Source organism: Sapajus apella, unplaced genomic scaffold, assembly GCF_009761245.1.
Source record: "Sapajus apella isolate SASKATOON/1434 unplaced genomic scaffold, GSC_monkey_1.0 scaffold8, whole genome shotgun sequence".
In the NCBI taxonomy this organism is placed as follows: Eukaryota; Metazoa; Chordata; class Mammalia; order Primates; family Cebidae; genus Sapajus; species Sapajus apella.
In genome coordinates, this window is record NW_022436948.1 from 2,201,481 (window position 1) to 2,223,318 (window position 21,838).

General features: G+C 56.5%; 2 protein-coding genes across 10 annotated transcripts in view; both read right to left on the reverse strand.

The window, feature by feature from the left end:
- The window catches only part of TRPM2 (transient receptor potential cation channel subfamily M member 2), a 73,332-nt gene extending 54,966 nt beyond the window's left edge, over positions 1 to 18,366 (reverse strand). The window contains exons 1-6 of one of the 9 annotated variants that reach the window (XM_032276546.1): positions 18,240 to 18,366; positions 14,836 to 15,100; positions 13,997 to 14,085; positions 4,478 to 4,646; positions 2,924 to 3,104; positions 115 to 281 (exon numbers count right to left, since the gene is read on the reverse strand). In XM_032276546.1, coding sequence (XP_032132437.1) covers positions 115 to 281; positions 2,924 to 3,104; positions 4,478 to 4,646; positions 13,997 to 14,085; positions 14,836 to 15,000 — 771 coding nt within the window. In that variant the 5' untranslated portion in view covers positions 15,001 to 15,100; positions 18,240 to 18,366. Of the gene's footprint in view, positions 1 to 114; positions 282 to 1,111; positions 1,360 to 2,923; positions 3,105 to 4,477; positions 4,647 to 13,996; positions 14,086 to 14,835; positions 15,561 to 18,152 lie in introns of those variants that run through there. The other 8 variants (XM_032276547.1, XM_032276548.1, XM_032276550.1 and 5 more) reach the window with 8 other exon arrangements.
- The window catches only part of PWP2 (PWP2 small subunit processome component), a 613,222-nt gene that overhangs the window by 369,027 nt on the left and 222,357 nt on the right, over positions 1 to 21,838 (reverse strand). The window lies entirely within an intron of this gene.

Below are 21,838 nucleotides of genomic sequence, written 5' to 3' on the forward strand. Positions count from 1 at the left end.
ACCCCCAAATACTCCACCAGCTCCCCACAGCACCCAGTCAGGCCTCACCCATACCCCTGGTCCTAGGCTCCCCTCCCCTGACCCGGGCCCCCCCATAGAGGAGGCCGTGCTCACCATGGGATGGATCAGGCCCTCGCGGCGGTGGACGGTGCCCCAGGTGGCGACTCCGATGGTGATGACCTCGCCTTCCTTGTAGCTGCTGCTCAGGCTGAAGTCCCGCACCGCCTCGCCCACCTGCTTCATGACACCGGCGTGGGACCCTCCCGTGATGATCCAGGCCCCTGGGGAAGGAACACGGGTGGGCAGGCCCTGAAGCACTGAGGGCACCCCGACACCCAGGAGCCTGACGCCCGAGCCCCTCTAGGCTCAGCGACACCCAGCCCCCATCAACACAGAGCCCCTCACAGAGGGGCTTTCTTGTTTTGAGACGGAGTTTCACTCTTGTCGCCCAGGCTGGGGTGCAGTGTTACGATCTTGGCTCATCGCAACCTCCACCTCCCAGGTTCAAGCAATGCTCCTGCCTCAGCCTCCTAAGTAGCTGGGACTACAGGAGCCCACAATGACACCTGGCTAATTTTGCACTTTTAGCAGACATGGGGTTTCCTCCATGTTGGTCAGGGTGGTCTCGAACTCCCGACCTCAGGTGATCCACCCACCTCGACTTCCCAAAGTGCTGGGATTACAGGCGTGAGCCACCTCGCCCAGTCTACTCAGGGGCTTTCAAACCAGCATGTAAGGAAGGAAGTTGCCCTGCATCTATGGGCACAGACGCAGTCCTTGCCCCCTCCCTGGTGCCCACCCCCTCCCCTGGCCCCAGTCTCAGGATCACGGTTCTCAGCACGTTCTCTGCATTCTTTTATTTCGCCTTCCCTCTTCCAGCTCCTGGCACCCAGATGCAGCAGAGCGTGGCAGGGTGCGCCCAGCTCCCACCGCTCAGCCTGGTCCCTAGGAAGGACACCCCCTACCTCCCACCCACCGCCTGCTGCCAGTGGCTTGCAGACGCCCCTGCAGGAAACACACCTCCCACCCCACGTCTGGCCTGACCCAGTGTCGTGTTGTGAGCTAACGGCAGCTTTGCCTGAGAGCAGGAGGTCCCGAGGGGTCCGCTCACCTGCCTGCCCCGGGGTGAGAGGCACAGGTGAGGTCACAGCTGGTGCCCCACAGCCTTCCCTTGAGGCACCAGCAAAAGTCGCCCGTTTGTTCGTTTTCGGGGTTTGTCCTGGGGCAATGCTGCCTAACCGAAGGCTTGGAGGCATCGCCATAAAAACAACAATCGGGCCAGGTGCAGCAGTTTACGCCTCTAATCCCAGCACTTGGCGAGGCGAGGCGGGTGGATCACCTGAGCTCAGGAGTTCAACATGGTAAAACCCAGTGTCTACTAAAAATATAAAAATCAGCTGGGCGTGGTGGCAAGTGCCTGTAATCCCAACTATTAGGGAGGCTGAGGCAGGAGAATCACTTGAACTCAGGAGGTGGAGGTTGCAGTGAGCCAAGATCACGCCACCGCCACTGCACTCCAGCCTGGACACAGAGCGAGACTCTGTCTCCAAAAACAAAAAAAAGACCACAATCAGCCAGGCACGGTGGCTCGTGCCTGTTATCCCAGCACTTTGGGAGGTCGAGGCAGGAAGATTGCTTGAGCCCAGGCGTTCAAGACCAGCCTGGGCAACAAACACAGACCCTGTCTCTACAAAAAAATACAAAAATTAGCCTGGTGTAGTGGCACATGCCTCTAGTCCCAGCTACTCGAGAGGCAGAGGCAGGAGGATCACCTGAGCCCAGGATATCGAGGCTGCAGTGAGCTGAGATTGTGCCGCTGCACTCCAGCCTAGGGAACAGAGTGAGATCCTGTCTCAAAAATATAGATAGATAGATAGATAGACAGACGGATAACAATTGAAAAGGTGGTGCAGGCTTCGGGCCGGGAATCAGGCAGTGAGGACACTGATACTGAAATCTAAATGATGCGGCATCAAGGCCTTAGCAGGTGAGACCCGAGCAAATCCACGGCATCATCTGAGGCGGCAACGCTTCAGAGAGTGCCTGCGGATGGCAGCCTGTGTGAAACCCCGTCCCACGTGATCAGGCTGAGCAAAGGTCTGGTCATTTCACAAGCAGGGATGTGGGGCTCACAGGTCAAAGGTGCCGCCGTCCTCACGGTCACCCGGCAGACAGTGAAGTCGAGGACGCTGTGAGCCGAGCAGGCCAAGTCAGGCTCAGCTACGACTTCACCTTGAGGCAAAGACCAGAGCCCGGGAAGAGCCGGTGACTCCAGGCCCATCCAGGCCCAGCACTGCCTTCCTGTGTGATTGGCCCCCGAAAACCCACCTCGCAGCCTCACTCTTCATCTACAGTCCCCTCCAGCGAGGCCCAGGGAGCCTTGAAGGCTTGGGGCCCCCTCCCCATGGAATAGGGACGGGGCCAGGCACTGTGTCACGGCACTGGGGGTCTCACGCCATCCATGGGGACTGGGTCCCTGCCTGGCTCTCACCAGTGGTGCGACCTTGGGAGGTCATTAGACTCCAACCAGGCAGTTGCCTCAAGTGGAAAGACAGAAATAACAACACTCTTTGCCCGACACTGACAGAAAGACACGGTCACGGAGAGTTTGCTGACCGGGAACTCTCATTGACCCACTACAACTGGCCCGAAACACTGGCCCCAGCCGCACACCCAGGCCACTGAGGTTCTCATCTCTGCATGGCCTTGGGCACCAGCAGGGCCATGGACTGAGCATCTCCAGCACACGGGCAGGCCAGGGTTAGTACCAGGCATCAGGGAGCAGCCATGCCCAGACAAGGGTCACGTGGGTCTGACTCAGCACGTTCTCTGAGACTCCCGGGGCCTTCTGGGTCCTGATGGCCCTGACTGCCCCAGCACTGCCCCCGCAGCCCACCCACTGTCCCTCCAGCCTTCGAGGTACCTGTGGTCTGAGCCACCTTGACCAGGCCTCTGCGGAAGATGCTCTTCAGCCGCGGCTTCATGTTGAAGTTCTTGGCGCCCCCCGTCACCGAGATCAGGAGGCTGGGGACGTCCAGCCCCCAGTGCTGGGTCATGAGGTGGAAGATCACGCTGGAGGGTGTGTCCTGGGACACTCGGACGTACTGCGGGATGGGGAAGCAGCGGAGGGGGCCCACGTGTCAGTGGGCAGGGACGGCACCGACCCAACAGGCAGCGTGGAGAGGCCCCAACGGGCGGTGGACCGCACACAACTTTCCACTCAGACCCAGAAAAGAGGTTCCCGTGGGGGCAGGGCACGGATCGTGACACAGAAGAGGGAGGCAGAGAGGCCGAACAGGGAGCAACAGGCCACCCTTCGGGAACCAGAACCATCCTTAGCAAACTTCCCCCAGCCCTTGTCCCCCCACAGCACCCATTTTTCCTCTTCCTCTAGATTTTGGGAGTGCCTCTCAGCCATGCACTGGCACAGACTCTCTCCGATTCCCGCCCTAGTGCCCGGGCCCTAGGTCTCTCCGGGTCTAATCAACTCCTGCACCGCAGTCCCTGCCCTCCTGTCCTTACGCGCCCAGCACTGCCCCCTCTCCTGTTCCCTCCCCTGTATTCTCTCCTCTAAGGCCCCTGTGCCCTGCCCCACCTGGGGCCACACGACTCGCCCCCAGACCTGCCCCACTCCACCTCTTTGGCCACCTCATGGCATCACCACACATCGAGTAGACAGGTCACACTCAGCAGGTACCAGGTTCAGGGCTCCAGACTCCAGCACGGAGATCAGTGCCACCACCTCCCAGGATGGTGGCACCCAATCACTGTCTCAGAACCCTCCAGAAAACTGGTCAACACACAGGGGGCAGAGCGTCTGACTCCACAGGTCTTGGGTGGGGCCTGAGAACTGGTCAGAGATGGCTGGTCCAGGGCCCACAGGGAGGTGGAGAACGAGAGAACCCAGGCCTGTGCCTGGGCCCCTCCAGCAGTCTGCGCTCCACAGGGCTCTCTGGCAGTCCAGGCTCAGCCTGGCTTCCACCCTGCCGGGCCCAGCCTCCTTGGAAGGACTCGCCTTTGCTACCAGACTCACCAGCCCGGCCTCCTGCCATCCTGGGCCCCTTCTGCCTGCCCTTCCTTCCCTCCCTGCCCCCTTCCTGCCATTCCGCAAGCACACCCTGAGCCCGCCCGCCCGTGTCCTGCACCCCTCCTTCCTCCCTCCTCCCTCCCAAGCCCTGACAAATGCTGCCCAGGGCCACCCGGCCAGGATTCACTCCTGACTCTGGCTTGCGCCTTCCTAGAAAGCTCACTGCACCCCACCCTGTTTTGCAGGTGGCTGAGCACTCTGAGAGCGGGCGCATCGCTTCCTCGCCTTGCAGAGGCCCTCTCCGCCCCTCCCTTACTGCGCGGTGGGCTCCATGCACCCTGGGCCCTGCCAGCCTCCTGCTCTTGCCCCAGGAAATGCCAACCACCACGTGTCACTGTGGGGCCCTGCAGCTCCACCCATAAGCCAGAGAACAGAGTGATGGAAACCAACCTTTCCCACCTTCTGCCCCAGGCCCGTGAAGACAATGTCGCCAAAGGCATCTGTTGGCATCTCCTGGACATGTTTCTTTGGGTCCCACTGTGTGCCCTGGAAGGTGTGGGGCTTGGTAGCCTCCTCCAAGTGCTGCTCACGTGTGTAGCCGCACTGACACACCACCTTCCTGCAAAGACACAGCACCAGTCACCAGGGAGTGAGGTGCCCTTCCTGCTCCCTGTGGGGGCATCAGAGGAGGCCCGGTGGAAAGCCGTGACCTTCCCCCACCCAGCAATAGCAAGGCACCTGCCCCTTCCAGCCATGAGGGTGGCCGCAGCGGCCTAAGGGCGGGCTGGGACACTTCTCACCCTCAGCAGCAAAAAGGAGCCTTCCCTGGGAACTGTCAATCAAGGCTGCAGGGGAAGCTTAGACTTTACCCTTCAAGTGGCAGTGACGAGGAAGGGCAGCCAACCTAGCAGAACAGGGATAGTCCACTGTGGGCTGTGAGGGTCTCCTGGAGCACAAGGGCCCAGAGTGATGACAGAGCCTGGGAGAGCCGTGTTCAGATGGGAGGCAGAGGAAGACGGGTGGCAGTGATGGGCAGGACCCTCCTTCCCTCACCCTAGACATGTCAAGGGAGCCAGCTAAAACTCAAGATCCTGAGTCTCTTAACATAAAATTGAAACTATCATGGTTTCAATTACACATCACTAGTTGTACCATGAGCCAGGAAAATCTCAACCAGGATGAGAAAAGACAGCTAACAGCCACCATCACCAAGAGGACACACATGTTAGAATTATCTGACAATGATTTTAAAGGAGGCACGTTAGAAATGCTTCAACAAGCAATGACGAACATGCTCAAAAGAAATGAAAAAATATAAATTTCCAGTAAAGAAAGAGAAGATATATCAAATGCAAATTTTAGAACTGAAAAATGCAGTAACCAAAATGAAAAGCCCAACAGATGGACTCAATAGCGGACGGAGGAGACGGAGGGAGGAGCCCGTGAGCAGGAAGACAGAAAAACAGAAATTGCCTGGTAAGAACAAGAGAGAGAAAACAAACAAGCAACAGAAAAACACAAGCAAACGGAGCCTCTGGGACCTGCAGCCCTGTAATAAGGGATCATCCTTTCATGTTCAGAGTTCCCGAAGGAAAAGAAAAAGACAGTGAGACCGAAAATGTATGTAAATAAGTAATCGCCAAAATTTCCCAATTTGACAAAAAAGACACAGTCCTCCAGACTCCACGATCTGACTGAACATCAGACAGGATAAACCCAAAGAGACGCATGCCAAGACACGCAGCAGTTAAACGTCCGAAAACTAAAATCAAATTAAAAATCTTAAAAGCAGTAAGACAGAAGCGACACCTTATCTACAGGGGCAAACAATCCCAACAGCAGTGAATTTCTCATCCGCAGTCAGAAAGGCAAGAAGGTGACACAACATTTTTTCCAGTGCTAGACGATAAAAAAACTACCGACCCAAAATTCTGTTTTTTCCTTTTCTTTTTTTTTTTTGAGACGGAGTCTTGCTCTGTCACCAGGCTGGAGTGCAGTGGCGCAATCTCGGCTCACTGCAACCTCCACCTCCTGGGTTCAAGCGATTCTTCTGCCTCAGCCTCCTAAGTAGCTGGGACCACAGGCACGCGCCACCACGCCCGGCTAATTTTTTTGTATTTTTAGTAGAGACGGGGTTTCACCGTGTTGGCCAGGATGGTCTCGATCTCTTGACCTCGTGATCCGCCCGGCTCGGCCTCCCAAAGTGCTGGGATTACAGGTGTGAGCCACCGTACCCGGCCCAAAATAGAATTCTAAAAACTGTTCCAGTAACCCACTGGAAGGCAAAAAGAAAAAAAAACAGAGAGAACAAACAGAAAACAAAAATAAAATGGCAAACTTAAGCCCTAACATACCAATAATTACACTAAATGTAAATTTTCTAAATACAACAATTAAAGAACAGATTGACAGACTGGACTTTTAAAAAATAGGACCCAATTATTTGCTGTCTACCAAAATCTCACTTTAAGTGTAATGACACAGACAAGGTGAAACGGAAAGGAATATTTGGCAGTTCAATAATACTGATGCCTGGGCACGGTGGCTCACGCCCGTAATCCCAGCACTTTGGGAGGCTGAGGTGGGCAGATAACAAGGTCAGGAGTTCAAGACCACCCTGGCCAACATGGTGACACTCCGTCTCTACGAAAATTACAAAAATTAGCTGGGTGTGGTGGTGGATGCCTGTAATCCCAGCTACTCGGGAGGCTAAGGCAGGATGATTGCTTTAACCTGGGAGAGAGAGGATGCAGTGAGCCGAGATTGCAGCACTGCACTCCAGCCTCCATCACAGAGCAAGACTCCATCTTGAAAACAATAAAAAAGAATATTGACACAAGCAGCAGCTTGGATGGACCTCAAGGGCGCTGTGCTGAGGAGGAAAGACACAGGCCATGGAATGTATGATTCCACTGATCCCACATTCCCGAAATGACATGATTATGGGCATGAAGAGAGATTGGAGGTTGCAATCTCCAATTCCGGGATGATGGGGGAGGAGAAGGTGAGGTGATCGTAATGAGGAAGTCCGGGAAGAACTCAGTAGAGACGGATCAGTGCTGAGTCTTGACCACGTGGTAGTTACACAAATACACATGTGAAAAATATGTCAAGGTCAGTCTGCGGCTCACACCTGTAATCCCAGCACTGTGGGAGGCCAAGGTTGGTGGATCCCTTGAGGTCAGGGGTTCAAGACCAGCCTGACCAACATGGAAAAACCCCATCTCTCCTAAAAATATAAAAATTAGCTGGGGATGGTGGTGCTCACCTGTAATCCCAGCTACTCAGGAGACTGAGGGAGGAGAATTGCTTGAACAGAGGAGGTGGAGATTGCAGTGAGCTGGTAAGGTGCCACTGCACTCCAGCCTAGGCAGCAGAGTGAGACTCCATCTTAAAAAAAAAAAATGGCATAAAACTGAACACACACATTCTGCCAGGTGGGCCTCCTGGTTTGGGTACTGTGCTACAGTTACACAGAATGTAGCCACGGGTGGAGCTGTGGGGTCTACCTGCTGTATCTTCGGAACTCCTGTACATCTATAATGATTTCAAAATGAAAAGTTAAAACACACAAACAGAGGCTCCAAGCAGGTGACATGGGGCTAGCACCTCTCCCAAGGTCCCCCACTTCCTCCCCTCGCCCGGGGGTGGGGAGCAGCTGCTGAAGACGCCAGCCTCTAGGACCTGCTCAGCTTCTCCCCTTCCTCTGGCAAGAATGCAGCAATGTCTTTCTTCGGCTCCCCTCCTTTTCCTTCGTGGGTCGAAGTCCTTTTGTTCCTTTACTGCAATAATTGGTGTTTCAGGCAGAGAAGAGATAAATGTATGTGTTCTTTATAACTTGTTTAATTGGAAATCCACAAATAGTTTTAGATTCCTATTTTTTGCTGGTAACAAATTACCTAGAAAAGTGCAGTGAGACAGGAAAAAAAAAAATGCGAAAACCAGATGAAACCTGAACCAGACGGCACAGGGGAAAGACCGTTGAACAGGGAGAAAGAAAACGGGCTTCCCCACCACGTGTCGACTGTGTGATCTCAGATGCTTCTGCACTTACTTTCTCAATTGTTAAAATGGGAAAGATAACACTTCCCTGATGTGCACTCTACAAGCTGTACAGACGCCAAGGGTCTCACTTAAGGCGCTTGAGACTTGCAGGGATCTCGCGAGCACCTGATGTGACCTCCACCGTTCACGGATGAGAGATGCGGGTCGGCAGAAAGGCTCCCAGGACAAGCACCTGAGCTCTCCCATCTTGCTCCAATGCCACCCCAATGTCCTGGTACATTCCTAACAACCAATAACAAGTCACCTCCTGTCCCTCCTCTCTCTGAACCGTCACCTCTGATGACATTGCAACTTATACCTGTGTGGTATTTGCAAGGCTGACGTGATGCCAGAAACTGCATTGCAGCCACTGACCCAGAAATCACATAATCAGAGAGCTGGCTCGGAACTCAGCCCAGACAGGCATGAGCGGGACGCCACCCCAGCACCCCACGGGAAATGAGAGCTCTCGGAGGTGCACCCTCTCCAGCCTGGGCTCCTCCTTCCACCCGGGGGTCTCCTGGGCCCTCCTCGGCATGAGTGCCTGAATTCCGGGGCACCCCCTCAGTCTCTGTGCTTCACAGGTAAGGCCTGGCGGCCCAGGGAAGAGAAGTGATGTGCCCAGGGTCATGAGATCCATGGTGGCAAAATAGGAGCACAAAGGTCAGATGGGGTGCCCATGGCAGACACGGAAATGAGACGGGTCTGTGCAGAGCCGAGCAGGATGACCAGGACGTGACACTGACCAGTGGGAGTCCCCGGGCGGGTGAGTGCGGAGGGAGGCCCCACCACGCTTAAGGAAAACATGCAGGTGGTGTAAACAGATCTGCTTCAAAATCTGTGTTTGCGGCGGAGGACGCTCAGCACTCATTCCGCCCTGATCTTTCCACAAAAGAAGGGACATTCCATCTACTCCTCAGAAAGGGACAGCCCAGGACACACCTGGCCCTTTTTCCCATCCTGCTGCAGGGGCCGCCACGGTTGGTGGTTGGTGAGGCTTCTGTGAGGGACAGATTCAGCTCAGAGACCTGGGCTACCGTCTCAGAAGGGCCTGCTTGCAAGGCGGCGCCTGGGAACGGGCTTTTGGAGCATCTCTCCATCCCCTGAAAGTTAGGAGAGCTTCTCCGGGCCTGGACCATCCCTCCGTCCCCTGAAAGTTAGGAGAGCTTCTCCGGGCCTGGACCGTCCCTCCGTCCCCTGACAGATAGGAGAGCTTCTCCGGGCCTGGACCGTCCCTCCGTCCCCTGACAGTTAGGAGAGCTTCTCCGGGCCTGGACCGTCCCTCCGTCCCCTGACAGTTAGGAGAGCTTCTCCGGGCCTGGACTGCCCTGCAGTGAGTTTATGCTGAAAGCCTGCTTTCCTGCCGGGGGTCTGGGATTTGGGTGGTCACCACGAAGAGCAGCCTACGTGGCCAGCATAGGACGCACACCTTGGGCTCTGAGCCTCGAATGGGCTTTGCAGGTTGATGAGTTCTTCGCTGCTGGAGGAAGGAGCATGAGTGGCGCCCGCACAGGAGAGCAGCAGCAGTCCACACTCGAATCTTCCGGATGTTGCCTGTGTGCTTCTCCCTTGCCAAGCCCAACCCGTCTGCCTTCACCGGGATACACTTTAGCCGTGAGTCCTAGCAAACCCCCGAGCAAGGGGGATGGCTTTGGAGACCTCCAGAAGCAAGTCTGCCCTGCCAACATCTGACCCAGGTCCCTACCCCTCCCTCTCTGGGCCCTGCTGCCCCAGGGTTTTCCACTTCCACGTGAGAGGCACACAGAGCCGACCAGCAAAGGCCTCAGACCCCCGGGGCCTTGCCTAGGCTTCTCAGGACACAGCAGGTCAGGGTGTCAACATCGGTCAAACCAGAACACTCCATCTTGAATAGGCACTGGGTGAAATAAGGCTAAGACCTGCTGGTTTTCTTTCTTTTTTTAGACAGAGTCTGGCTCTGTCACCCCAGCTGGAGTGCAATGGCACAATCTCAGCTCACTACGACCTCCGCCTCCCGGGTTCAAGCGATTCTCCTGCCTCAGACTCCCGAGTAGCTGGGATTACAGGCATGCGCCACCACACTCGGCTAGTTTTGTATTTTTAGTAGACACGGGGTTTCTCCATATTGGTCAGGCTGGTCTCGAACTCCTGACCTCCGGTGATCCACCCACCTCAGCCTCCCAAATTGCTGGGATTACAGGTGTGAACCACCATGCCCTGCCGAGGTTAAGCCATTCTAAGTCACAGGATGAGAGAGAAGGCTGGCACATAACAGAGGTCACAAAGACCTTGCTGATAAAATAGGATGCAATAAAGACACCAGCTAAAACTTGCCAAAACCAAGATGGTGTCAAAAGGCGCAGTGGCTCACACCTGTGATCCCAGCACTGTGGGAGGCCAAGGTGGGCAGATCACCTGAGGTCAGGAGATCAAGACCAGCCTGACCAACATGGTGAAATCCCATCTCTACTAAAAATACAAAAATTAGTCGGGTGTGGTGGCACACACCTCTAATCCCAGCTACTCGAGAGGCTGAGGCAGGAGAATTGCTTGAACCCGGGGGATGGAGGTTGCAGTGAGCCAAGATCGAGCCATTGCACTCCAGCCTGGGAGACAGGGCAAGACTCCATCTCAAAAAAAAAAAAAAAAAAAAAAAAGTGACCTCTGGACGTCCTCGCTGCTCATTACACACTAATTATATTAGCATGTAAGAGACACTCCCACTGGTGCAATGGCAGTTCACAGATGCTGTGGCAACATCAGAAATACCCTATATGGTCTGAAAGGAAGAGGACATCGGTTCTGGGAAATCCCCACCTCTTTCCCAGAAATCTCATGAATAATCCACCCTTGTTTAGCTCACGATGAGAAAATAACTGTACAAACAGCCAACCAGCCAAGCATGGTGGCTCACACCTGTAATCTCAGCACTTTGGTAGGCCAAGGTGGGCAGATTACCTGAGGTCAGGTGTTCGAGACCAGCCTGACCAACATGGTGAAACCCCGCCTCTACTAAAAATACAAAATTAGCTGGGTGTGGTGGCGCATGCCTGTAATCCCAGCTACTCGGAGGCTGAGGCAGGAGAATCACTTGAACCCGGGAGGCGGAGGTTGCAGTGAGCTGAGATCACACCACTGTACTCCAGCCTGGGCAACAGAGCGAGACTCCATCTCAACAACAAAAAAATAGCCAACCAGCAGCCCTCAGGGCTGCTCTGCCTATGGAGTTGCCCTTCTTTCATTCCTTGACTTTGTTAATAACTTGCTTTCACTTTACTCTGTGGATTCGCCCTAAACTTCCTTGCATGAGATCCAGGAACCCTCCCTTGATGTCTGGGTAGGTTCCCTTTCCAGTAACAAGGGTGCACTGCAAGGCTGGCGCCTGACTGCTCCATAGGCCCCGCTCCTTCCACACAGGCTCTATGTCACTGTCTGTACATCCAGCCCTCCGTGGCCTCGAGTTCTACATCTGCAGATTCAGCCAACCGCAGACCAAAAATATTGAGGAAAAACAAAGATAAAAATAACAACAGGCCGGGTGCATGGCTCAGCACTGTGGGAGGCCGAGGCGGGCAGATCACGAGGTCAGGAGTTGAGACCAGCCTGACCAACACAGTGAAACCCCATCTCTACTAAAAATACAAATATCAGCCAGACGTGGTGGCACGCATCTGCAATCCCAGCTACTCAGGAGGCTGAGGCAGGAGAATCTCTTGAACCCAGGAGGCAGAGGTTTCATTGAGCTGAGATCACACCACTGCACTCAGGCCTGAGCAACAGAGCGAGACTCCGTCTCAAAAAAATAAAATAAGTTAATAACACATTGGCTGGGGCAGTGGCTCATGCCTGTAATCTCAGCACTTTGGGAGGCTGAGGCTAGCAGATCACTTGAGGTCAGGAGTTTGAGACCAGCCTGGCCAACATGGCAAAACCCCATCTCTACTAAAAATACAAAAATTAGTCAGACGTGGTAGCACATGCCTGTGATCCCAGCTAGGAAGCTGAGGCAGGAGAATCGCTTGAACCTGGGAGGCAGAGGTTGCAGTGAGCTGAGATCACACCACTGTACTCCAGCCTGGGCAACAGCGTAAGACTCTATCTCAAAACAAAAAGAAAAAACAACAACAACAACAACAAAAACGCAATTTTTTAAATGCAGTATAACTACTTATGTAACGTGTACACCGTATCAGGTATGATAAGTAATCTAGAGATGACTGAAAGCACACTGAAGGATGTGCACAGGCTACATGCAAACACCACACCATCTCGAGTCAGTGACTTGAGCACTGGGGATTTTGGTATCTGTGGGTGTCTGGGAACAATTCCCCAGGGATGCCAGGGAACAGCTGTTATACTAGTGACCATGAAACTCTGCTGATGTCCGAAGTACACTAGAGGTTCCTGGCTACAAAGCTGCCAGCCGGGGCAGGGTGGCAACTTCCTCTGCCTCAGCGTCTGCTCCTGTTACTGCCCAGGGAGAAATGAGGCTCTTATCCGAGGAGGGGCCACACCAGCATGTGGGCCCCCAAGACAGCCACAGGTCACATTCAGTACAGGACCCTGGGCAGGTCACAGGATTCCAGAAACAATGCCATCTTTTCTGATCATTTGTATCTGATTTCATATCAGAATCTTCTTTACTCTTGTCACCCAGGCTAGAGTGCAGTGGTACAACCTCGGCTCACTGCAGCCTCCACCTTCGAGGTTCAAGCGATTCTCCTGCCTCAGTCTCCCAAGCAGCTGGGATTACAGGCACGCGCCATGATACCCAGCTAATTTTTGTATTTTTAATAGAAACAGGGTTTCATCATGTTGGCCAGGCTGGTCTTGAACTCCTGACCTCAGGTGATCCACCCGCCTCGGCCTCCCAAAGTGCTGAGATTTCAGGCATGAGCCACCACACCTGGCAACACAATTTCTTCTGTTTCTCACACACAGGATGCTCCTCCCTCCCCATATTCAGCAAACATGAGCTGAAGGCCATTCTCCAGGAATTGATACAACATTCTCCTTTGGTCCCATTTCCCCCAAAAGCTTAGCAGCTAGTAAGAAAGACACACACAAAGACACACAGTTACAGCACGACAGCCAGGATCAAAGAGAAACACGGTGCGGTGGGAGGGAAGCTCACTTCCTGGTAGAGGGTGTGTAGTCAAAGAGGCCTGCACGGCAGAGGTGGCACCTTCGATAGGCCTTGAGGGAGAAGTAGGAGCTCACCAGGCAACGAAGGAGTAAAAGGAGGAAGCGGGTGGCCCGTGTGTGGAAGAGCGTGAAACAGGCATGGCGGAGTGGGGCGTGGGGGTGGGGGCGGGAGCACAAACATAAATCAGCACTCGGTCCCTGCCAAAAGGTGCGACAGCTGTGGAGTGCCAGCAGCTCAGGAGGGCCGCACCCAGCCGCTCAGAGGCAGTGGCCATGCTGCCTGGTGGGGGGTCTCAGCCACACCTGAGTGGTGGGCTCGGTGGGGAGGAGGGGCAAAGGGGTCTGTGTGGAGCCTGGTGGTAAGTCCAGCCTCTGGCTTTGGCAAGCTGTGCAGGAGGCAGCCTTCCAGCCGTGGGCTCTCCCTAAGGCTCTGCCAGTTCCCGGACCCTGGGGCTCTTTCTCTAGGGGTGGGGGCGGTGAGGAAATGAGAGGATCAGAGGATGCAGCTGTGTTCAAACCACTGGGCCTCGCCACATGACAGCCCTGTGATGACCCTGGACAAGCCGCCGAAACTCTGCACTGCAGTTCCCCTGTCTGCAAGGCGGGGTGAGGGTCAACCGTTTGCACAGGAGGCTTGTGGGGTAAGGTGGAAACGCTCCACAGACTCTGAGCCTTGCACGGACACAGAGGTGTCTCCACTGACCAGCCACTAACGCCCTGAGGGGTCCTGGTCTGAACAGCTACTGCACATGGGATCAGAAGGAAGAAGCCAGAGGTCTTCACACAAGTCACGCCACTTACCCAGCATCAGACAGTTTGGAACTTTCCACGAAATACAGGCATTCTTTCTTCTTGATGTTTTCAGGAATCCATGAACTGAGGTTTTCTTGCTGAAGGGAAAGAGGGCACATGGGGATCCTCCGACATTTGGAAGGACACACCCCAGACCCCCAGAGACACACGGCGCTCCTTGAGGAGCCTCCACGCTACTCTGATTGAAGAAGGGAAGTCTGAGCAGCCCCAAGCCATGCCAAAGGCCAGACGCACCTTACCAAGGCTCTCTGGTGGGGATTCAGGAGGGGGAATTAATCTATGAAATCGTTTCCTCTTGGGGCAGTGTGAATGTGCAGGCACTTTGCAGTTTACACGGCAACACCGCCTTCCTGGGAAACAGTGTAGAGGCTGGGAAGCTGGGACCCCGCATCCTGCACCGTCAGGAAAGGGCACACCCTACTGCCCGGCCAAGGGGCTGCAAGGCTCCATGCGCATTCAGCACACTGTATCTTTGTATCGAGGGCTTCAGGGAAAGCTAGCCAGGCCTGAGCCTCCCAATCACATACACGGTGGGAAGTCATTAGGCAACAAGGTAAGCGGGTGACAGATTTCCACGACGCTGACACGACACTCCTGTGTTAACACAGTGATTTCCCAATCAGGCCAAGCAGCGGAAATGACCTCGCAGGCCACAGAGGGCCGGAAAGGCCAGCCATGCATCACCCTCCCCAATTATCTTCTCCCAGAGGCATGGGGGCTGGAGCCCCAGAGGTCAGCAGATCCTTGCCCCCCCTCCGCAGTCACGGCCTCAAGCTGCCACCTCCTCCACCACGTGCCACCTGCGGGCTGACCAGCAGAAGGCCTACCTTGTCACTGCTGCCGAAGGGGCACTGCAGGCTCCAGCTCTTGAAGAGGCTGCTGTTGCTGCGCCGGAGATTGGAGGCCCTCCCGAGGTCAGTGACCCTCCTGGGCGGCCCCCCAGGGCTCTCCTCCTGCTCAGAGCCAGCTCTCCTCAGGGCCGGGGGCTCCATCCTGATACCCCACGCCAGCTGCAGCCACGCCTGCTGCCTTCAGGACAGTCCTCTCTCCAGCTCGAGACACTGGGGGTTCTGGAGACACATGGGGTGGTTGCTGAAATAGATGACAGACAGGAAGAGGAGGCTGATGTTCTGAGAGGAACTGGGCCCGTGCTTCCTCGTGTGAAGCCCTCACCGGTTCTCCTCATCGGTCTGCAGATCTTCCCAGCTGCCTGAGCTCCGTTCCCCGGCTGGGGTCCTGAGCGTCTGGGATACACGCACATGCAGGAGTCCCAGCGCCCATTCACAACGGCAACAACCTCAGCTCACTGCAGGGCTGGAGGGAGCTCCCTCCCTGACTGCTGCTGCCCCAGCTGCACTGCGCACCGCAGAGAAGTTCCCACCTCAGCAGCAGCTGCGGTGACACAGTTTCGCAACCCTGCAGCTCTACACAGCTCCTGCTTCCAGACACCGGCCACCACTGTCACATTCCAGAAAGAAAAAACAGCCCCCACTGCCCACAGAGGAAGTTGTTGTTTGAGATGGAGTCTTGCTCTGTCCCCTGGGCTGGAGTGCAGTGACTCCATCTCCGCTCACTGCAACCTCCGTCTCCTGGGTTCAAGCAATTCTCCTTCCTCAGCCTCCCGAGTAGCTGGGATTACAGGCACCCGCCACCACATCCAGCTAATTTTTTTGTATTTACTAGAGACAGGGCTTCACCATGTTGGCCAGGCTGGTCTCGATCTCCTGACCTCAAGTGATCCACCCACCCCCGCCTCCCAAAGTGCTGGGATTACAGGCGTGAGCCACCGCGCCCAGCCTAGAAAGGAAGTTTTGGGGAGTGCCACATCTCTCCACTCTAGGAAAAAGATGATAATTCGAAGGAATCTTATTCTCTTATATCCTTTCCCCCGGCTCTGATGTGGCCTTCGTCACCCAGGGCCTCCCTTTACAAATGAGAAATGTAAGCACATTTAGGCCCTGCAGGGCTTCCCTGAGCCCCTGGCACCCACAATGCCATTTCCACAAGGTCACCCATGGTCACCCCAGCCACTGCTCCAAAGGTGTGAAGGGAGGGTTGCTAGGGGGCAGAACATCGGACTGCACGTCCCCCTCATCCCTGCCCTGAAACCCCGTCTCTGACCAGGTCCTCTCTACTGCACAGGACGGTCACTGTCAGACGGCCCTTTGCTCTGCCATCTGCTGATCACGTGCAGTGACTTCAGCCCATCTTTGGGGGCACACAGCTTGAAACTCGGTGCCAGGCACTTGAGGCTGAGCTGCCAGCTGCTGCCCTGGGGCAGGCACTTTCAGGCCATCCCACCTCCCCCACTCTCCCTCCTCCCCTTTGCCCCTTGGCCCCCCTCATTGCAGGACTCCTAAACTTCACTCGCAGAATGGCAGGGGTACCCTGCCTGGCCTTTTCCCGCAGTTCTCAGAGCAGATGTGCTACACACCCGCGGGGCCTATTCAGGGCCATAGGCCATCCCTGCAGCCACTGGCCTGGCCCCACAACCAGCTTCTGAGGGAAGCAGAGGGGCAGAGGCGTCCCCAGCGGCAGCAGGAAGAGGCTCTGGAGAGCTTGCAGTCCCACCGCAAGGGACCAGGACCGCAGGCAGCTCCCCAAGCAGGCGGTGCACCCTGCATGGGATAAGGATGGCTAGAAACGAAGGCCCCAGCTAAGACGGGAGGGTCCACAGTGAGGGACTCTGCCTTCCAGAAGGCCAGCATGTTCTGTTGACATGCTCTCTTTCAGGCAGTCACCCACCTTGGCACAGCCCCTGGGCTCTTCTGCAGGGTCCTCTAATCCCAGTGGCAAGTGGGCCCTGGGAAGCAGGTCAGCCTCCCTCCAGCACTTTGCAGAAGGCAGCCAGGAGCCCCTGTGAGCATCTGATGCCCGCTGTGGGGGGCCATTGGCTCCACCCGTCCCCAGCCGATGGACGCCTGAGCCTGCGCCCCAAGGGTGGGAGACCCTGAAACCGAGGCCTGACAACCACCTTCCATGGGCCCATCCAGCCCTCTCTGCGGTTCTACCGAAACTCTCAGGCTCAATCCTTTCCTCACAAGTCACCTGAGAACGGCTTGGACCACCCTGGTTCACAGCTAAAATTCTCCACAAGCTTCTGGCCCAGGTGTGGGTGTTGAGGGCACTCCAAAAGGAAATGAACTTCCAGAGGGCAGATGCACCACGCAGGCCCAAGCACGAAAGGCCCCGCTAGGGGTGAATTTCCAAACCGGATCCCTGCTCGGAGCTATACCCGGGAGGAAGGAGTGCAGTGGAGGGTCCAGGAAGGAGCATGGGTTAGGGGCGTTCCATACCCCAGGGTTAGCCTCAGAGCAGCCCAGAGCAGCCCCTCCCTCCGCCCTGGGGGTCCCTCAAAGCAGTGGTGGCAGCGGAAAGACCACCCCCAGCATCACCAAGGCCGAATTCAAGTCTCGCTGGTGCCTGAGTCCGGGAGACTCCCGAGGCCCCGGGTTTGCCTGCCAGCCCAGCGGATTCACCGGAGAAGGGAAGGTTCTGTCTGGGCAGGGCGGGCCTCCAGCACTAGCGCTCAGTCCTCCCTGGGTAAACCGTGTGGCCGCCCTGCCCTCTCCGGACGTTGCTCGGGCACCCTCTGAAATCCCCGCGTGGAAGCCAGAGCTTCAGAGACCAGACAGGCAGAGGCGGGGGCAGGGACGGAGGAGGTCAGCGCCGCAAAAGCGGGTCCTGGGGTCCCGGCGGAGGAGCAGGGGCCTGGGGACCGCTGAGTCCCTCTTCTCTCGGCCCCTCGCGCCAGCCGGACAGGGTCGCCCCAGCGGCAAGGCGCCCGCGAACAGACAGCACCCGGCTGTGAGTCTGCGCACACTCGGCGCTCCAGTCCGCGCCCAGAACCCCGCAGGTGCCCCCGAATCCCGCCCGCGCCCTGCCCCAGCGCCCCGAATCCAGCCCGCGCCCCAAACCCCGCAGCGCCCTGCCCCAGCGCCCCGAATCCAGCCCGTGCCCCAAACCCCGCAGTGCCCTGCACCGGCGCCCCAAACTCCGCGCCCCAAACCCCGCAGGTGCCCCCACATCCTGCCCGCGCCCTGCCCCAGCGCGCCGAATCCGGCCCGCGCCCCAAACTCCGCCGCGCCCTGCACCAGCGCCGAGGCCCACCACCTCGGTCCCCGCACCCGCGCCCTGCACTCACTCGGCACCGGGTTCCGCGCTCCTGCACCCGCCGCAACCTTCACAAGCTTCCGCGCTGGTGCCCTCCCTCCCTCCCGCCCGCACGTACCTGCTCTGAGCCGTGGGCGCCCGGCGTCACCCGCGCCCCCGCGCAGCACCGCTGCCCTGGCCCCGCATCTCGCCTGAGCGTGTGCCACGTGCCCGATGCGGTGGAGCCGGCCGCAGCGCTCTGCGTCACTCAGCCCGGAGGGTGCCTCCTGCGCCGCGTCCCGCGCCCGCAGGTAAAGCCAAGGCCACGCGGGGGAGACGGGCCCAGACACCGCACCTGCGGGACCGCGGCTCCCCGGAGACCTGGGGCAGGACCCTCGCGCGGATGTGTGTCTTGCGAGGGGGTTGTAAGCCGGCGATTGCCGCGATTACCTTCAAAACCTGAATAGCCAGCGGGAGGGGGACAGGCAGGACCGGAGCGGCAGGGGGACCTGGTCCTGAGTGAGACCCCCCAACAACGGGACTTAGGACCCCCTGCTCAAGGACCTCTGCAGTCCCTCCCCCAGCACTCCAGATGTGACCCCAAAGCCAGGGACTATTCCCAGTGAGAGGCAGGACCCCAAGGCTGGGGCCGGCTCAGGTCCTGCTCCCTAGATCTGTCACATCAGAGGGGACAGGAACAGCCAGAAAGGTCAAGACAGCAGCCCCCATCACAGCAGGTGCTGGCCTCCGGCCCCACAGATGTGTAACTCCATGCTGCATGTGCTGCCCACTCTCTGGCTTGGGGAGGGACGGGTACTGCACTCTGATGCCTGGGAAGACAACTGAGCCCTTCCCAAAGGGTCCAGACCACCCAGCCGCCCTTTCACCGGGCAAAGACACACTGTCAGCCCCTTCCTTGCCACCAGGGGGCAATACCGGGCCGCCATTACTGGGCCCTGCCGGCCTCCGTGTCCACGGAAGTGAAGAGGGCCCTGTGGTCTCCATGTCCACGGAAGAGGGCCCTGTGCCCTCTGATTTGGGAGGAGGGAGGGTGCCCCTGAGTCCTGCCTGACCCGCCACCCTCATTTTTCCCTGGGTGTGCGAGCCTGCTGCCCGGACCCCTGCCCTGAGCATGCGCCTCTGGAAGGCCCTCTGCAGATGAGCCAGCCAGCAGTGCCCGCGGGCTGAAAGATGCCCACCCTCTCACTAACCCACCTGCTAAGTGGTAGGAAGGCGGTCGGAGCCCCTGGTGTAGGACAGCACTCTGTCATCTTTTCAGGACACTGTGTCCACACAAGCATGGCCAGAAACTGCCCTCCAGAGTGGCCAGCACTGTGTCCACGCCCCCACAGCTTGCCAGGGCCACACACACAGCAGCTCTGCCCTGCTGGACAGCATGAACCTCTGCCTGGTCTACCCAACAGCTAGAAGTGCTGGATGGGCACCCGCCACAGGAGCTGGGCTCTATGACAACCAGCCACATCCCCAGAGAGCGTCTCAGACCATCCTTAGCAGGCAAAGGAAGTGAAGACCCCTCCCACTCACCTGCTCCAAGTCAGCAGAGCCCGTCCAGTGCCCCTGCCCTGGGTGCCTTCTGGCAGGAGAGCCACCTCGTTAATAAAGCATACTGCAGGCAGTTAATATTTTATAAGACAGTCATCACTGCAGAGAGTCCATGAGAATGGCTGGGCGCTTGTTTCCGAGTATCCCGGGGCCTCTGTGGGAGTGTCATTTCAGGTGAGGCAGTTACCAAGCTGACCACCTCCGACACAGCCGGGCCCACATCACCCCAGGAGTCGCTCCTGCCTTTCCCGAGAAGAGCCGCACACTCCACAGAGGGTCACAGCCGTCTGCCCAGACACCGCTGCAGTAGCAATTATGCAATATTCTTCCCATAAAAGAGAGGCCATTCGACCACAAAATCCGAACAGGGCAGGTACCGGGGTCCACTGAGGGACCTCTCAAGTTCGGAGAGAGAACGCGCGTGGCACAAAGTGTTTCTCGTGGTGTGGGCACCAGGCCCAGCAAAGAGCCCCCTGCTCCGGCAGCAGGAGAAAACCACAACCGGAGAAAAAGGCAGTGAAGGGGCCATGGGCACGGGCGCACTCTGGTCCTGAGTGGGACTCAAGAGCAGGTGACAGGCCTCAGGCTCCTCAGAGAAGCGTCCAGGAAGGAGGGAGGCCTGCGCTAGAGCAGGGTCAGCATGCTCCCTGCACAGGGCCACATGGCTGCTGCTGTGGCTATGCCGGCCACATGGTCTTTGTCCCAGCTGCTCACCTCTGCCCTTGCAGCGGGATGGCAGCCGTGGGCCATTCAGCTGACCCCGAATGACATGGGTTCAAGCTGCAGGGATCCACTTCCATGCAGAGTTTCTTCTGCGTCCACCACCCCTGAGATGCTAGAACACCCCCTCCTCTTCCCCCTTCTCCTCAGCCTACTCCCAGGAAGACGGCAAGGCCTTTGTGATGACCTGCTGCTACTTGACGTGAATCTATTTTATCTTCCTTGTGATTTTCTGAACATCTCCTTCTCTCTAGCTCCCTTTACTGTAGGAATACAGTTTCTAATACACATAACATACAACATATGTGTCTGCGCTATCAGTCAGGCTGCCTTCTGTCAGTTGTGAACTATTTGTAGTAAGCTTTGAAGACGTCAAAAGTTACACATGGATTTTCCACTTTAAGGGGTGTTGCAGTCCTAACCGACAGGTCAGCTACATAAATCAATCAGTATGTGACATGGTTTGGCTCCGCGTCACGTCAAATTGTAATCCCCAGGCTGGGCACAGTGGGTCACACCTGTAATCCCAGCACTTTGGAAGGCTGAAGCCGGTGGATCACTTGAGATCAGGAGTTCAAGTCTAGCCTAGCCAAATGGTGAAACCCGTCTCTACTAAAACTACAAAAATCAGCCAGGTGTGTTGGTGTGCACCTGTAATCTCAGCTACTTGGGAGGCCAAGGCAGGAGAATCATTTGAACCCAGGAGGCAGAGGTTGCAGTGAGTCAAGATTGTGCCACTGCACTCCAGCCTGGGCAACAGAGGGAGACTCTGTCAAAAAAAAAAAAATTGTTAATATCCACAGTGTGGAAGGTGATTGGATCAGGAGGTGTTTCTTGTGAAGGACTGGACACCGCCCTCTTGTTGCTGTCCCGATGATCTGGTCATTTAAGTGTGTGGCACCTGCCCCGTCTCTCTCACTCCTACCATGGGAGATGCCTGCCCAGTGTGCCTTCTATCATAATTGGAAGCTTCCTGAAGCCTCCCCAGAAGGAGAAGCCACCATGCCTCCTGTACAGCCTGCAGGATGGTGAGCCAATTAGAACTCTTTTCTTACAAATCACCCAATCTGAGGGCTTTTTTAAAAAATAGCAATGCAAAAAGGAACAAAGATAGTACAGCTGTGCACTAATATTAACAGAACCTTATCTGCAGACCAGGCGCGGCGGTCACGCCTGTAGTCCCAGCACTTTGGGAGGCCAAGGTGCGCGATCACTTGAGGCCAGGAGTTCGAAACCAGCCTGGCCAACATGGTGAAACCCTGTCTCTACTAAAAATATAAAAAATTAGCTGGGTGTGGTGGTGCACATCTGTAGTCCCAGCTACTCAGGAGACTGAAGCAAGAGAATCACTTAAACCCAGAAGGAGGAGGCTGCAGTGAGCTGAGATCACACCATTGCACTCCAGCCTAGGTGACAGAGTGAGACTTCATCTCAAAAAAAAAAAAAAAAAAAAAA